At 40.1% G+C, this 17,062-nt stretch overlaps 1 protein-coding gene across 4 annotated transcripts in view; it reads left to right on the top strand.

Annotated features, from left to right (window-relative positions):
- Positions 1-1,048: 1,048 nt before the first annotated feature.
- The window catches only part of UBR3 (ubiquitin protein ligase E3 component n-recognin 3), a 96,284-nt gene continuing 80,270 nt past the window's right edge, over positions 1,049-17,062 (top strand). For all 4 annotated transcript variants that reach the window (XM_079310759.1, XM_079310758.1, XM_079310757.1 and 1 more), the window contains exons 1-5: positions 1,049-1,594; positions 14,256-14,395; positions 14,815-14,973; positions 15,981-16,124; positions 16,735-16,784. In XM_079310759.1, coding sequence (XP_079166885.1) covers positions 1,149-1,594; positions 14,256-14,395; positions 14,815-14,973; positions 15,981-16,124; positions 16,735-16,784 — 939 coding nt within the window. In that variant the 5' untranslated portion in view covers positions 1,049-1,148. The remainder of the gene's footprint in view (positions 1,595-14,255; positions 14,396-14,814; positions 14,974-15,980; positions 16,125-16,734; positions 16,785-17,062) is intronic.

The raw sequence follows: 17,062 nt of genomic DNA, 5'->3' as shown, positions 1-17,062 counted from the left end.
GAGACCGCCCGCCGCCCAGCCCTAAGCGGGGCAGGAACCGAGCGTTCGCCGCCACCTACACCGTCCGCTCGCCCCGCTCCGCCGGGCCTCGCTCGGTACCGGGCCCACTCACCGCAGCTCGCCCGGGCCCGGCGCTCCGAGCGCCGCCGCGCACTTCCGCCGCGCCGCCCGCCCCCGAAGCGCACCGCCCCTTCCCTTCCCTTCCCGACGGGTACCTGCGGGAACGAAACACCAGGGAACTTCCCGCGTGTCCTTAGCAAGTCCCAGATTTGGTCTCGTGTGTTATAAACACGAGACATTTGATCGCAGCCTTACGCGTCACCGCTGCGCGGTGCCTGAGAAAGCGCCGGGGGACGCACCTGGCAGACCGGGCTTTCTCGGGGGTCCCGCTCCTGAGTGCCCTTAGGGACTGGGAAAGGTTTTCCATTGCAAAGTTGAAAATCTATTTATTGAGGTTCAAAACAGCCGATCGGTGTGCGAAACACGGTAACTCGCATCCACACGCGTTCTCTGCTGGTGGGAGCGCGCAGGCAGCCGCACGCTGGCACCTCGGGGCGCGGCTCTGCGGACACCCCGAGGTGCGGAGCTGCTGCCGGAGCCCGGCGCTGCTCTGCACCCTCAGCGGGGCCGCTTGATGGCAGCGAGCGCAGAACCGCCGGTCCGAAGCCTGATGTGCCTCCCACATTCCCCGCAGTTGCTCCTGCCCTCAAAGCCGCCACCACCTGAGCCCGGCGGGACCCTCGCGGCCAGGACACAGGGCGGCCGCTTCGCTGCAGGCACGGCTCGGTAACAAACGAGCTCCGCTGTCGTCGAGGCCGCCAGTGCACCCTCCACGCTCCCCGGGGCTGCCGGTAGACCGGCACGAGCGGGAAGTTTCGGGCCGGCGGGCGGCGACAAGGCGCGCGGGCGGCGGCGCGGGGCGCGCACCTGCGCGCTGGGAGGGCGGCGGGAGGGCAGGGGCGGAGGAAGAGGAGGGTGGTGTCAGGGGAGGGGAGAGGCGGTGTCGGGAGGGGGGCGCGGGCGGCGGGCAGGGCGCCGGTGCCGCGGCTATCGCGAGAGGGCGGCGCCGCGGGGCGGGGAGCGAGGGCGGCGGAGGGATCGCGGATCCGGAGCCCGGCGCGGCCGTAACGGCCCCTCGGTGTCCCGTCATGGCGGGGGCCGGCGCCAGCAGCACGGACAAGTGGGAGACGGCGGCGCGGCTGAAGGCGGCGCTGGGCGGCGAGAGCGGCGCGGCGGCGGCGGCAGAGCTGCGGGCGCTGCTGGAGCGGGTGCTGGCCCCGGCGGCGGGCCCGGGCGGCGGCGAGGCGGCGGGCGAGGCGCTGGAGTGGTGCCGCTGCCTGCTGTCGGGCGGAGAGCCCTGGGACAGCTTCGTGCAAGCCGTGCGGGCCTACGACCCGGCCACGCTATGCGGCCTGGTTTGGACCGCCAACTTCGTGGCCTACCGGTGCCGGACGTGCGGGATCTCGCCTTGCATGAGCCTGTGCGCCGAGTGCTTCCACCAGGGCGAGCACGCCGGGCACGACTACAACATGTTCCGGAGCCAGGCGGGGGGAGCCTGCGACTGCGGCGACAGCAACGTCATGCGGGAGGCCGGGTGAGCGCGGGGCGGCCGCGGCGGGGCGGGCGGGCACCTGCCGGCGGGGGCGGCCCGCGGGCGGCGGCGCCGTGCCCGGGCCGCGCCGGCTGCCGCCCTGAGGGAGGCTGCAGAGTGCGGCCCCTGCCGCCTCCTGGGCCGCCTCCCTCCATCCCTACCTGCGGCTCGGACCGCGGGCTGAGCCAGGGGTCTGCCGGGGTTCGGCAAGGTGGCTTTGCTGGTGTGTGCGTGCCTTGTTTTCGGACGCTCGTGCGAATCTTGTTGTCCTTGCAGCGAGTGCCAGCCTTCAGGGAAGTTGATAAGGCAGAGTGCACGGGAGGCAGTACCTGTCAGTTCCAGCTAGCAGCCTTGGCCTAACACAGCTAGCCGTGAAGGCAAAAGGACAGCATGTGAGCAGATAAGCCAAAGTGAACAGATTGACTGAGGGAACCATTTTTGTGTGATTTCCCAGTCTGCAGTTCAATTTGCCACCTTAGCTTTAAATCGAGGTAATGCTTGGAGGAATACAGAAGGGCAGAGTTTTGTGGAAGTCAAAGGTCTTTTGTATTCTGACCTACTGGAGGCAAGACTGAGGTGCCTGGTCAGAAGAAGAGGTGGGTACCTCATTAAACCCTCCTTTGTTCTCATATGTACTCAATGGTGAAAGGAAAGATCAGTCAACCAGTTACTGGATGAAGGTGATACCTAGCCAGTAAACTTCAACTTTTACATCTGAGTATCTTTTGGAGCTCCTTGTGCTCCTGTTGATTCACCAGCTAGCTAAAGGCTTCACTAGATGACAGTTTGGAGTGCTTGAATGAGGATTCTCTTCTGACAAACCTTCTGTAATAGTCTGTCTTTACTGTCTTAGCCTGGATGAGATGGTATGCTCTTGAATTCTAAGTTGTGGCATATGTAGCAGAAAACACGAGCAACATAGAGACATAGAGAATTAAAACATTTTCTGTGGTTCTTTTCTTGTTTTTGCAAATTTGCAGTCTATAATTCTGTATCGCTCACTTAGCATTTTAGGATTCCTTCTCTTTTTGCATTCCTGCTTAGAGATTTCATTAATTCTGCTTCTTCTGTTTCTTGAATGTTGTTGCCTTGACTCCGATTCTTTCCGTTCTCCTGCTACAGGTCTTGATGTGGCTTCAGTTTTTGTTTCTCATGCTTTTCTCAGCTTTTCTTTCCTTTGCTATCTGCCTTCATCATTTATTCATTCTATTTTGGTGGACTCTTCTTATTGATAGACTTCCTCCAATGGCGGAATTTTTTCCCTTCTTTTGTTTTCAGTAATCTTCAGTGGTTTCAAGTTGCTGCTGCTGAAGTAGTTCTTTCTTTATCGGTTCTTCTTCAACTTGTGGTGATTCTGCTTTCCTCTGCATCACTGAAGCAAGAGTTTCCCTTGATTTGAGAAGTAGGAAAAAAAATTAATACTACTTCTTCCACTGTACATTGTGGAATAGACTTGGAGCTCCTCTTAGTGGCAGGATTTTAACAGAGCACACACAGATTGAACTGCTTTAGGGTGTCTATTAAAATGATTGTGATGCTGCTCTCATCCCAGACTGGATAGCTTTCACAGTTGTCTTATTTTAAATAGTTTTCTTCTTGAGGAAAGCTGCTTTAATAAAGAAGAAATAAAAAATATTGTTAAATTTGCAATGTAAGCAGATGCAAATCCAGAGGGAGTAACAATCTTCTCATTTCTATGTATCCTCCTTATTACTTTTAATGGTAGAATTTGAGAGGAAATTGTCTTGTTTGTGAGGTAGGTCCCTTCAGGAGTTTTGGTCACTAAAGATAAAGAATTGCATAATATTTGTTCAGATACATCATTGAGCTGCTGTTGGCACTGAGCACTAGATTTTCCAGTCCACTTGGACATATAAGGAGGACAATACATGACAGCATATGGGGTATCTGCATTTAACATAAGGTCACTTCTGCTTATGTTGATAAGAACTGATGTCAAGCCATTGCAATTAAGTGAACTAGGAACTTGGTTTGCTGTGCAAGACAAAGTAAATTAAGCTTAAACCAGTGTAAAAGCATTAATATGTTCAAACACAGAATTTTGCCTACTGACTTGAATTGCTACACTGCAGCATGTTTAGATAGTGTTTTAACTTTGTGTATGCCAATCAGCTGCACAGTGACAGAGGTAATGCTTTGCATGTTGAGGTTAGGAGGCCTTCATGGTGGACTTAGGAAACTGGAGTGTGTCTAGCCTGATATAACCTTGGCCACTCCAGCCTAGGCTTCTATTAATAGCAAGGGAATCAAATGGGGAGCCTGCTTACAAACTTTATCTACCATCTGTCTGCTCAGATGAAATTTTGTGTAGATACTGTATATGAATAATATAGTAGCATTCTTTTGTTTCTGTTCTTGCTATCTGGTCTCCATATTCATATTATTTCTTTGATACAGCTTAAAAAATACTTCTAATTAAGTCATAGTTAACTGATCTGCTATGAAGAAATCTCTCCAGTTTAGAATCTGGAACATCTTTTCATTGCCTTTAGGATGGCTAGTGTAAATCTAAAGGTGGTTTGCCCTAGAGTTTAAGGATAGGTGTGTGTTAATCTCATATTACTAATTAAATGCAAAATTTGCTTCATAGGGGTACCTGAGTGTTAGTTTTTTATTTCTGGTGCCTATATTTAAAGAAGCTGGAATAGAGCATAATATATGGATACTGATTTGCCTTAGGTATCTTGATTTGCTTTAGGTACCTTGTGTAATTCTCATTTCTTTAGAAAAATCAGATTGTCACATTTTTTAACCTTTTGATTTCCATGCAGATTTCAGTGGTTTTGATGTTTAAGTTAATTGCAGTTGGTCTGATCTAGATGTAGACTTTAGAAAACATTCAAGTTTGTAAATGTATCTGCTTGTGAAAGTATTAAAAATTTTACCTATGGCAAGGCTGAATAGATGACTTTAAAATCCACTGATATGTCAGGGGGTGGAAATAGTTTATAGTTGTCTCCCATATGGTATCTAGCTATTTGCAAATGAAATTCAGCAAGTCCTTCAGAGGTAATTAATAATGTTCTGAAGAAGCAAAAATCTTCAGTTCTAAAGCATTTTGAGTAGACATATGCTCATAGTTCAAATGAGTTCATCTGTTGGATTAGAAAAACCCCATGCAGTTGGATGGGGGAAAATTCAGACTGGAGTATTTTTTGGTTGGTAGATGGTCTCTTGTCTTATAATGAAACTGATAGTTTATGAAATAAGCTTGAAGAAAGCAATATGCCATATGGTTATTATAAAGGTATAACTAGTCAGTTATCTGTTACTGCTGAGTACCATCCTGTTTCTATGGTGTCTTGTTCTGATTCCCCTCTAAGTCTGTAGACAATAACCTGATATACCAGAGAGCCTCAACACTTTTGCAATTGTGTGCTGCTGTGTCCTGTTTCAGAGTCTGTCTGTTGGCTTATTAGTTAAATTAATCATGTGAGAAGCAGATCTTTTAGTGCTGCATTACAGTACAACACAAATAATACCTCCCTCAAGGGTTGCATATGCTGAAAGGTGAAAAGCCAGGTTAAGAATTTCGTTTAATAGGCTTTTGCAGTGATGGTTTTTTGTGTATTCCTTGGTAGTTTTGGCAACCAATACATTTACATAGTGTTGCCTTCTCTTATGACTTGCATCAAAGGGACTAAGATGTTATCCATTTCCACTTGCCACACTGGGCTGTTTCTTTATTGAGTAAAAAATCATGTAGTTATAAGAAAGGTGACTCTCACAGATTGGTGATAATGCTGTGTGTTCAAAAGCACCTTCAGGTACCTAGGTCTAAACTTCCTGCAGTTCTGTCTCTACTGATCCCTGCTTATCTTTCCATTTAGCTCTGTGTTTTAAAGTGTGAGTCAGGGTAGGTTTCATAGAGTTCCTGTATGAGCTGCACAGTAGATCAGACTTCTGTTTTCTTTTTTTCCCCATCATTATGTCTCGCTTGGAGACAAATGTATCTGTTGGGTCTATTGTGATCCCCTTATGAAAAGGTTGGACAATTCTCCTTGCCTCCTCTTGCTGGCTTGTATGAGAAGTATATTCTTAGTTTTTAAACTGCTTTTTTTTCCTGCTTTAATTTATTTAGAAATGGCCTTGATTTTTTCAGTGTTTTAAAATGTTTGCACTCAGTAAGGATTATTGAATGTTTTTGTTAAATTTTGGATGGTAGATACCTAATTTTGATGGCCCTTGCTATTCTGTCCCCCTAGAATTCTACTCTTCATTATATTCCTTTTCAGAGATACTTCAGAGATTGGGAGCTATGGAAGATTATATTATATTTCTTTTGCATTCTGTACCTAAGTAAGAGTAAAGGAACTTTTTCATATTCTAGGCTTGTAAAAATTTTAACAAAGAGAAAGATCATAAAAAAGGAAGCTTGCTCTTGAGAAAGCTGTTGTTACTAGTTATCTTTGGATGCATTCGGTGCATGTTTATCAGGGAAGGTCTCTTTTACCATCTTGGATTGTAGCACTGGGATCCCCTTAGATCAAAAACGTCAGATCTGCTTGTGGCTGTGTTCTGGACATACAGGCAATTATTGTTTTAGTGTCACAAAGTGGATTATGTGGTTATTTTGTGGAGTATCTTGCAACAGCAAATCACCTTCTTAGCATATATAAGAAGCATATATATGCTTCATATATATATATGCTTCATATATATGAAGCAGCATATTGCTGCTTTCAGGTTCAGTTCCCAGGACCTAGGCTAGGTTTGGTAATTGAGCCTCAAAGAGTTAAGGATGTTCTTTTGGAACTTTCTTCAGGAGGTTGGTGAAACAGATGCTTTATCATCAGGCTGAGAGCTGACAAGTAGCCAACTTTAGTTTAGCCTCTGAGTTTTATGAAACCACATAAAATGCCTGTGTGTTCAGGTTTGTTGAGCTGTGTAGGGTCTCTGACAACTCCATGCAGCTTTTCTGCCTCTGAAGTCCTTTGAGCTACCAAGGCGGGACTGAAGAGAAGTCTGAGCTGTAGTGGCTGTTTTGTGTGTGAGTTTAGATAAATCCATGGTCATGTGTGATGGATGTAACTCTTCAGAACAAATCCTCCACCGTGTTCATCCACATACAAAGTACAGGAATTCATACTGGAATTCACAGGGATCACAGAATTTGGAGTTACCATGCATTTTTAAATAATTTATTTCCTCTGTCCTCCTTCATGTCTCCCCTACACATAAAGCTCAAGATACAGTATTGCTTCTTAAGATTCCACAGTAATACTGAGTAGTTTACACAGAGCTTCATGTTAGGCCTTATCCTTGGAAAGCAAAAAACATTGCAGATCAACATGTTGGTTAAGTCTATCATGTCATATACTCAGCTCTCAAACCTGCCTGACTTGATTTCTTTTAAGCACATCTCTAATTAGAACTACATTAGCCTCTAAATTAGTTGCTGAGATGTATTCCAAGTGGTCAACAGCCAAGTGATAGTTTTGTATTACTACCTTTAGAGCTATGACCTGACTGGATGCATTGTGACTTTATACATGCCTCTGGAATAGTGTATAATTGTTTCAGTAAGATGTTGAACTATATCTATATACATAACTATAAATATTTAGAAGCCTGAACTATTGCTGTGTTAGTTACTGAACAAACTTAAATTATGGTTTTACCCAAAGGTTTGCTGATAGGACCAGTCTGATTTGAAGAACACAGCAGTACTGTGAAGGCTGAGCTCACAAGATATGACTGCTATATATCTTGCCTTGCCTGACATTTGGCTCATTTATTGTATCACTTGTCTCTTTGTAATTTCCCTTGGTGGTATATATTCAATTTAAGAGGAGCTGTGTTTTAGAGCTCTCTGTAGCAATCTTGTTTAGATTTAGGCAGACCAGTGGTGATTTTCAGTTCCTTTACTGTGATCCCACCAAATTCTAAAGCTGCTTGTATACTTTTTATGGACCTATCATCTGACCGGGATTCTAAGTTCTGTGCATCAGGGTGGAGTGTTATTTGTCTGGTATATATCTGATCTACATGGAGCTGTCAGTGGATCTGTTTGCAGTGGAACAAATGTGATTTTGGGAATATGTTTAGGGAACACATTCCTGAAGAACTATTGTTTCTTAGATCATTTTTACTGGCCATGTAGGTTGATTCAGTTTTCAGGCCATACTTCCTTCTCACTTTTACAGTGTCAGGAATTTTATATTTTTAAAACATCCTAGAATAGTATCTGACATCTGCAGGTGATTTTCAATAATAGTATCTTAGTTGCCTTCCTCTATAGAGGATTCTAGTACCAAGCTTTGAAAACAATGAATTTTCTTTGCATTGAATTAGTGGAGATACCCAAATGGCTATTACAGTAGCAAGGATTAAATGAACTCCTGCCTTCTTCAGGATGCACGTTTTTGTTTCTGCACAGTACCTGCACTGATAATAGCTCTGGCATGAAACACATAAATACTTTCTAAGAGAACTGCAAGTTACTTAAGTTACTTTGGACAAAGCTCAAGTTGACAACTATTATTAAAATTCACACATCTTACTGAAATCCTGAAGAAATGAAGGTTGTTTTTGCATTTGTCTAGCACTGTGTAGTCACTTAGAACTTTGTCATATGAAGTATTTGGGTCAAAATAATACGTGCTATATATTTGACCTGTTTTAATTTCTCTTGGGAGAATTTTGTTAGTCAGAAAATGTTTCTGTTAACTCTGTTTTGAGAACTTGATTTTTGTTCTTTAAAGTAGATGTACTGTCCATGTACTTCAAGGTAGATAATTGATGTTATTCCAAAAGCAACTGGTCAGGAGACTGGGCATGAACTTAGAGTGATTTGGGAAGATTGAGGGCTAGGCAGACATGGCTCTGATGAGGGCCCAGGACCAGATAATTTATTTGCTGATCTGATTGTCTTTCAGGTCTACTTCTGAAGTCAGCTGGTAATTCTGCATGTGGGTGCTGTTTAAGACTAAGAACTCTGCAAAATCAGATCCTAAATATAATTAAGCCTTCAAAATTAGAATATACATTATGTCTTAATTCCTCTATCTTTTAGATCATAGTTGAAGGGGAAAATAAAGACACTACCTTTAGACTCCATACTGTGAAGTAATGTTGAATGTAAATATTTTTCTTGTGTGCTTTTTTCATGTAAACCTTGATAAGGATTGCTTTTTAGAGTTTAATTTGAAACGTATTCTCATCAATGCCTTCTTCAATACAGTGAAATACTGTATTGTAAGGTCCTTTAAGAAGTAAGTTTCTTTTCTCAGCTGGAAAGGCTGCAGTTCCTGTTGAAGACTGTATTCACACATGCAAGTAGATGAATTAAGATAATTTAAAGAACCTTAATATTTCCATGAATACCATAAGTGAAGCCTTTTTTAATTTGTAAGTGCTTCACTTTACAATCACTGTGATGTTTGCAAAAGCTGCACCAAAGAGACTGAGTATTACATTTGTAATGTCTAGCTGTGTATCTGATATTGTACAAATATGTTTCAAATTACGTGTAGATTGAGGCTTTTCAATCAGGCTAGGTAGAAGTTAGTTGTACTTAGATGGAATTACAGTACAGCAATTTAATTCCAGAGCATCCACCTTTTCTCTAAAGAGTATTTTTGCAGCAGCAGGTTGTGCTACTCTCTGGAGTTGCTCTCTTGGCTATCAGAAATGCACAAATACTCACATTTAGTAACTCTGTGCTTCCTTTCAAACATAGCTCAGCTCCAGCTCTCAGAAGTCCATTCCTTCTCACTCTTACTCAATTTTTCTTTAAAAAAGGCCTTATGATTGAAACTGCCAAATCTACTGTTTCTGATTGATAATGGGTACTTGTATACTAAGGTAAATCACTGTAGTTTTGTCTACAGTACAGGATGTTTATGTCTGAGGACTAAGAATACTAGAAATGTTCTGCAGAGAATTTGTCGGCTTTTCCTTTGAACTGCTGTGCTTCTTCTCATAATGCAGCACAGAGCACTGAGAGAGCTTCTAGTGAGTCATTGCCTCTCTTCCTGCTGTTCTGCAAGGACTGGAATAGCTTCTTAGTGTCCAGATTTCTAGTCTCTTAACCTGGCTAGTCAGCTTTGTCATGAAAGCTTAAAGCCTGAAAAGATGTACTTTAAAGGTGGGGATTTTTTTTTTTTTTTTTTTGTTTTGGTCTTGAGAAGCTGTTAGTTGTTCTGCTGTGTTTCATTGTCCTCTGCTATTCACTCTCTTTTCTCTACTTTGGAAATTTTCTGGTTAAAAGAGTTAGACTGACATCTTTTCAGTTGGCTTTGTCCCTAATAGCAGAAATGCAAGTATTCAGTCAATGAGCTCTGTAGCTTGCAGTTTTCATAAAGAGCAGAAGAGTGCTCATTCCTTGGGTCTTGAAGTCAGTACCACATTTATTCACTTTTGGAAGCCTTTTGCAGGTGAAAGGAATTTAACTAATGAAATGTAGTTATTAGGGTGTGTGGGGGAAACATGTTAAACTTAATTTTAATAGGAACAGTAGATTTCTTTCTCTGCATTTCTTCAGAGTTACCATTGTATTTGTTATTACTAGTGGATTTGCATAAAGCAGCAATGCAGTATATCAGAGCCCTTTTTCATACAAATAATTTTCTAATTCTGATTATGCAAGTTTTATTTTGTTCTGAATTAGGATTTGGTTTGATATTTAAAGCTCCAAAAGTAGGAAAAAACATTTAAACACTCTACTAGTGCATAAGAAATGATGAAATGGGTTTGTAAAATCTCAGAAATATTTGTAGCACTCAAAAAGTACTTTGTATTTTGCATCTGTTTGTAGATTGAGCGTGTGTAAGAATAGTGTTTTTATGTTAGTTTTACAGTGGAGAACAAATACATGCTTTTTAAAAAACTTGTGTTTAATTCATATTTACAAAACTTCACTTGAATACTTTATGAAACATTACATGATGACAGTCACAAGTTATACAGTATGAATGTATATTATGCCATGTATGTACATATGAAATGCATATAATGTGCTCAATTAGAACTCAGTTTAGGTATGACTTACTGAACTGAAGAATCAAGTAGAGCTTTACTTTCTTTGCTTAAGAATTGATTCCCAGCAGTTTTCATTTAGATTTTGCTTGAATCCCAGATCCTTATCCCTAAAAGTTTCTTTCAGAGTCAGGTACTCCATGCTGTAATACCATTAAGAACGTGAAATTGGGATGCTTTCTTTTGGCAGTCTTATGATCCAGTTTAAGAAAAAAATTACTTTTAAACACAGGGAGACAGGGTACAAAATAGTGAGAAAAAAGTGGGGGTAAAAATAGTCCATCTGTGTATATGTAAACTTAAGTTTCTGGAATGTCACTGAAACTTGAGACACTGTGGGGTGTAGTGGATGAAGGACTGATCAAATGTTCAAAAGCTGTAAAGGTGTGATGTGGCTGCTACTTGAAGGCATTTATTAGCTGCTGTGATAACTGTGGAGTTTAAAAAACTCTCCTTTGAAGTGATAGAATTGCCTCCACAGTGAGCATTGTATCTACATGTGCTGGCCAGGATGGCATTTTCCTGCATGCTTTTGTTTGGGATTTTGGTTGATTTTGTTCTCTGTATTTTGCTCCTTGTTACGTTAACAAGGAAAGGGATGATGGCAAAATGGTTTGGGGATTTCAGTGTGATTTCCAAGGAGACTGGTCTGTGAGTTGTGGTGGATTTAAAGTGGCCCAGTGAAATATTTTATATATTCTTGTAAGTAAATAACTTCTGTTGGCTTGGCTTCTGAGCTCATTTAACATAGGATCAGTCAAGTGCTAGGGCTAGAACAAATGAGAAGACAGAGTTGTGGCAGGACTGATCTAATCCAACTAGGCTGTGAAACTGTATCCTAAAGGGAAGGAGTTATTTTACCTGAAGCTGTTTCTGAAATGCATTTTGGAAATCCACAGTAGATTTATTAAAAATGGAAATAGTAGGAAAGAATGGAATGAATTGGAAGAGTTTGACATTGAAGTTGTTCAGAAGATATTAATGCTGCTTATGTTTATAACATAGTATTGCTTGCTCATGTAGATGTCAGCAGTGTTCTGCATTTCACAAATAAGATATTAATGCAGTGTAAGATATATCAGAATTTTATTTGAAGTCATGTGGACAAGATTCTTTGTTAAACCTAAGTTTTTATTTAGTTGCAAGTTTACTGTTTATTCTCTCCTGTTGCTAAAATTAGTCTTATATTTTTGTGAAAAAGTGATTTCAAAGGTAGGAAAATACATACAAAATCAAAATCAGAACATAGTTTTGAGTCGGAGAAAAGAAGAAGGTAAAAAGTTTAGGGGTTTTGTCTTCATGTGGACCTGTGTTTTAGTATTTCCATGCCAGATCTTCAGATACGTAGGGCTTGAATATTTCTGTCTGTTGAATTGGCATTCTCACTGATAAACTCATTCTTAAACATCATTCTAGTATAGTAGTAAAAATATTTGAAGAGTATATAGTACAAGAAATATGAACTGCTCAAAGATTGAATAAGGACTACAGGCTTGTTGGAAGAAGTATTTTGCCATGGTGAAATCAAGTTAAAAAGCTTAGATCAAGGTGATCTGTCAGTTACCTAGTCAGTCTTCCCCTCTGTCTTTATTTTTGAGTTTCTTCAGAAAAAATATATTTCTTATCTAGATTATATCCACCTTTCATTGCCCCCCGTTACAGATTTCTACCTGCAAGTGGTGGATTTCTGGGGCTTGATGGTGCCAGGAGACATCTGGGCAGTGCTTCTTTTTGTTGCCTATTAAGGCCTGTTTTGATAGTCTCAGAAGCATTTTGAAACATTTATGTAGATGTCACATTCTTTAGTTGATGCTGTTGTAAAGAAGTTCTTTCAGAAGTATATAAGGAACTGGTAATGGAATAGCTGTGGCTGCTGTTTGTCCAGTGATCATGTAACCAACCCACTGAGGGTGGAAGGAAGCCTTGTGCTTAGCAGAAGCTGGGATTCAAAATTACCTGTGTGTTTCCTTACAGTGGCTTCCTTATGAACATAACCAGTGAAAAGATCTTTTGACAGAATGCAAAATATATGGGGGATGGTGGGCTGTGAAAGATTGTAGAATGCACTGTGTAGTAATCCCTTCCTTTTGTGTCTTTTAGATCTTTATTTACTTATGATCCCTTCTGATAAAGACAGTGGTGAAAGGGAGACCAATTACTTTGAAAATATAGAATACCATGTTTTAGCATAGATGAAGTCACATTTGTGATTTATAGCAGTTTCAGTTTCTCAGTGTGGAAAAGATAAAAGTGGATGACCAAAGAGAAAAAGTGAATGACTTTTACAAGCCTCTTTGAATTACCTGCAGTTGCAAATTGTGCTGTTTATCTGTACTTGAACAAGGAACATGGAATGACTTTACATAGCTTTTGTGGATGTAGTATGTAAAGTGGAAGGCAAAAGTGAGCACTATTTATTTGGACACAAATTAACAGAAAGCAGTCAGTCACCAGTGAATTCTTTCCATCCCAGGGATATATTGGGTGTATATAGAAACAGCAAATTGACTGGCTGATACTGTCCTTCTGTACTTTGTCTTAATAAAAAGTCTCATTTCTAATATGCAAAAGTAGAAGAGAAGCTCTTAATCCTGTGGATTTGCTGGCCGTTTTTTTTAATTGCCATTTTAATTGTTGGACTTGTATCCTTTTTTTTAAATTTTTGCCTTTTTTTCTTGATCCACCTACTTTCTCTGTGGCTTTCTTCTATTTCCTTCTTCTCTTGAAAGTGATCCTTCAGTGATCCTCAGAGAGGGAAGGCTTAAGTTTTAGAAAGTCACAGGCTGCTTCTGGAAACCATGGCATAAGTTTTCTGGAACAGTTTTTGTAGTCAAACAGAGCTGGTTTTTTTCTGAATTTTTGTGTTGAAAAATTATTAGTAAAATCTAGTGAGTGTTTTTAGTAAAAGTTTTTCTTGTGTGATGTATTTTTAGACTATTCTTTGTTTGGTGTCGTTTTTCACGTGGGTAAATTACTCTTTGATGTTGGTATATGTCCTTTCTAAAAATAGCTTGGGAGCTGAAAAGTATTCAGTGTCTCTTGAGTCAGGCTCATGTTAAGTGAGTAGGAAATCATTCTGTCTGCTCTAATGGGCTTTGGCTCAACGTCGTGTCACTGTGCATTAGCCAAGCCTCAGCTGCTACCATGCTGGAATTTTCTGAAGAATAAATGTTTTCTTTTTAAATGAAAGAATTTTGTAAGGATTTTGTAAATCGCAGTTGCTGTACATTTGAAATACACATGTCTGCAAAATCCTGTGCCTTTTAAAGTTATTTTTATTGTCAAAATAAATTTTTAAAAGTCATTGTCTGGATGAGGACTTGAAAAATCAGCCCAAGCTCTGATCATGTCGCAGAAAGAAAAAGAAAGTCGGTGTTCTTCTAATTGCTCAGTGGAAGATAGTTCTGATATTTATGGGAAGAAGCTGAAATGTTAGATATATGAACTTTGAGCAGCAGAAAAAAATTGGCAGCTTTATAATTCTCTGGCCTCAGAATCAGAATGGACTTGAACAGAGTAGTTGGAATTTGAGAATACCATTTCCATACTACCTCTAATGTAAAAGCATATACTCTCTGAAAAATGGAAAAAGGAATGCTTTTCTTAGTATGTGTTAATAGTGCTGAGCTGTGCTTGGCTAACATTTTTCTCATCTGTTTTCTAGGTTTTGTAAAAGACACCGGATTAAATCAAATTCAAATGTTCCATGTGTTCCGAAAGACTTGCTGATGATGTCAGAATTAGTTCTTCCACAGTTCATCTTTAGTCTGATTCAGCATTTAAGAGAGGGATATAATGAGCCTGGTATGTTTTGAATTTGCATGTATCTAGCACATCTTACCATGCTGTTTCCTTTTGCTTTGCAATCTGTGAAGACACAATATATGAATGCTATCCATAGTTTATGTCATTGTATTTTGTACTTCTTTTCCCAACAAAATTATAGCCTGACTAGCTGATTTGATTTTGTTACCTGCTGGCATGCTTAAATATGTTTTAAGCATATGTTAAATGTGTTTAATATGCTTATGTTACCTGGCATTGTGCTGGACTCTTCCAGAAAATGAAATCAGGTATGGTTTGGAATTGGTATGTGAGAATTTTGGAGCATTATGAATATATAAATTATTTTCATTTTTGGAGGTCATAACTGTTCTGCTTGTCACAGTTTTGGCTGAATTATATTATATCTACACCAAAAGTTCTTTTTATGTGGTTTTCAGCTCTTGATCTGCCGTCAGAGAAAGACCTTCATAAAATCCTCCAGGTATTGGAGCCTCATGTTTCCTTCCTGGAAGACTTGACCAAAATGGGAGGTGCAATGAGATCAGTTCTTACCCAGGTTTTAACTAGCCAACAGTTCTACAAAGATCTTAGCTCTGGTATGTTTTTGTTATTTATAATCATTAGATTTTCAAACTGTGAAGAATTAAGGGCATTAGTTTTGTTTATAACTTAATTTTCTGCCTTTTTTTTTTTTTTCTGACATCCCAAAACACAGAGAAAACCCGTATTTTTAAGGCTATTGTGTTGATGGGAACATGAGTTTCAGGAGGGACTAGAAACTTTTGTTATTAAGACCTGTAAGAGCAAACATCAGATCTGTGTCCCAAATAAATGTATAAAGAAACATCATTTTCTGAAAAGTTTTTGTAGGAAATTCATTCTAGCTTAATACTTCCAAACTAGTCGTAACAAGGTTATTGAAAGTGGAATATGTCTAACTTATTTTGGGATCTGCTGTCATAGAGGTTACTCCAGTATCCTGAATAGCAAAAGGCCGTTGTCTTTCTGTCCTGCATTTCTGTGCAAAGCCTTCTTCATCTTTTTTTTCTTAAACATGATTCCCACTTCATTATTTATTCAATCCTTTACCAAATAATGAATCTAAAAATGTTGGCCAGTCACAACTAACCCCAAACACCTAGTGTAAATAAACTCCATGTAATTTTCTTGTGATTAAGAGTCCTTTGCATGGGTATGGAACAAATAGTAATTACTATAGTTTTAAGTTGCCATAACTGGATTGGGCAGCAGCTAGTTAAAGAACAGGCAATCTCCAATCTTTATTGGAAAGGAGAAACATTTAACACAGCTGCCTCAAGGGCAGTTCTCTTTATTCTTTCCTTCCTTTTTCTCTCCTATTATAGTATTCAAATGGGAGTAATTTAATTACTTCTCTTTCCTATATGTGATGGATTTCCTGATACAGAAATACAGAAAGGGAATGGAAAGTAAGACATGCTTATCTGGACTCCTGTAATGGAGAATATGTGTTATTAAATTAAAACATTGTGGGCCATTTTTTAGATTGTTTGCATAGAGTATGAAGTGTATGAACCAAGGAGCTGCTTTTTTACTTTAATACTGTTTTATATATGTATTCAAGGTGTTGGAGAGAATGCATGTGCAAAGAAAAGTCATGAAAAGTACCTCATTGCTTTGAAAGGCTCTGGATTGGCATTTCCTGAGGATAAAATTGCATGTGGTATGCAGGAACAAGGAGCTGGATCTAGCACATTATCTGTTCAAGGTTTGTGTAGAAAAAGATTTTAAGAGAAGACTTGATTATTGATGGGTTTTGTAATAAACTGCTTTGGGTTTATTTTTAAGAAAAGCTTATCTTAATGAAGCTTAGGGAATTACCAGTTATTTATTGCACTACCAAATTACAGTACTCTTACTTCTATCAACAAAGCTAAACATATTAACTTCTTGTTGCTAATATGCTAAGCACCATTTTTTCAGTCATAACATTAGTGGAATTTGAGTAGGCAAGATGAAATTGTTCATAGTGGAGTTTTGCCACTGCAGCAAAGTGTTTATCAGTCCACAGTACCTCTTCTTATAAAGGTTCTGTGAATTTTTTTTTTTTGATCACTGAAGTCAATCAGAGTTGGTTTTTTAAAATTTCTGAAAGAATACTTGTTTGTTAACACAGTGCATTGAAGTTCTACAATGGCATGTATTTGCACATCCCTGGTTTTGTTGGAAATCTTAGTCCAACTTCTCAGTCCACTGCTATGTATCTTTTAAAGAAAGTTAATGTAGTGTTCCATTTTATACTGGCTTAAATATCTTAAAATAGTGTCTTTTCAATATAAGACTTATGAAAAGAATCTCTGAACTTTTTATTTCTAAAGGTTTGGCAGGTGGTACGGCAACATCAGGACAAGGGGATTCTTCAGATGAGGTGAGACTTTTTAAAGACTGTAATGAACTGCAACAGAACATGAAAGGGAGAGAATGCTTGCAGCCAAATCCCACAAATCTTATGTCTTATATCTGTCAAACGTTATCCCAGTTTTACTAATTAGGAATAATGGAGGTATAAAGGAATAGATCTCATGCCTTTGATTTACTAAGGACCTCTTGAAAAATCCTGAGTTTTGCTAATACTGTTGCAGTTTACTTTTTGTATGTAATGGAGAAGAAACCTGTGTAGGTATTCCAGAAATCACTATCAAGTAA

This window comes from Erithacus rubecula, assembly GCF_903797595.1.
Source record: "Erithacus rubecula genome assembly, chromosome: 8".
NCBI classification, from domain to species: domain Eukaryota; kingdom Metazoa; phylum Chordata; class Aves; order Passeriformes; family Muscicapidae; genus Erithacus; species Erithacus rubecula.
Note: the sequence above shows the minus strand (reverse complement) of the source record. Positions and strands in the feature narration are given on the sequence as shown.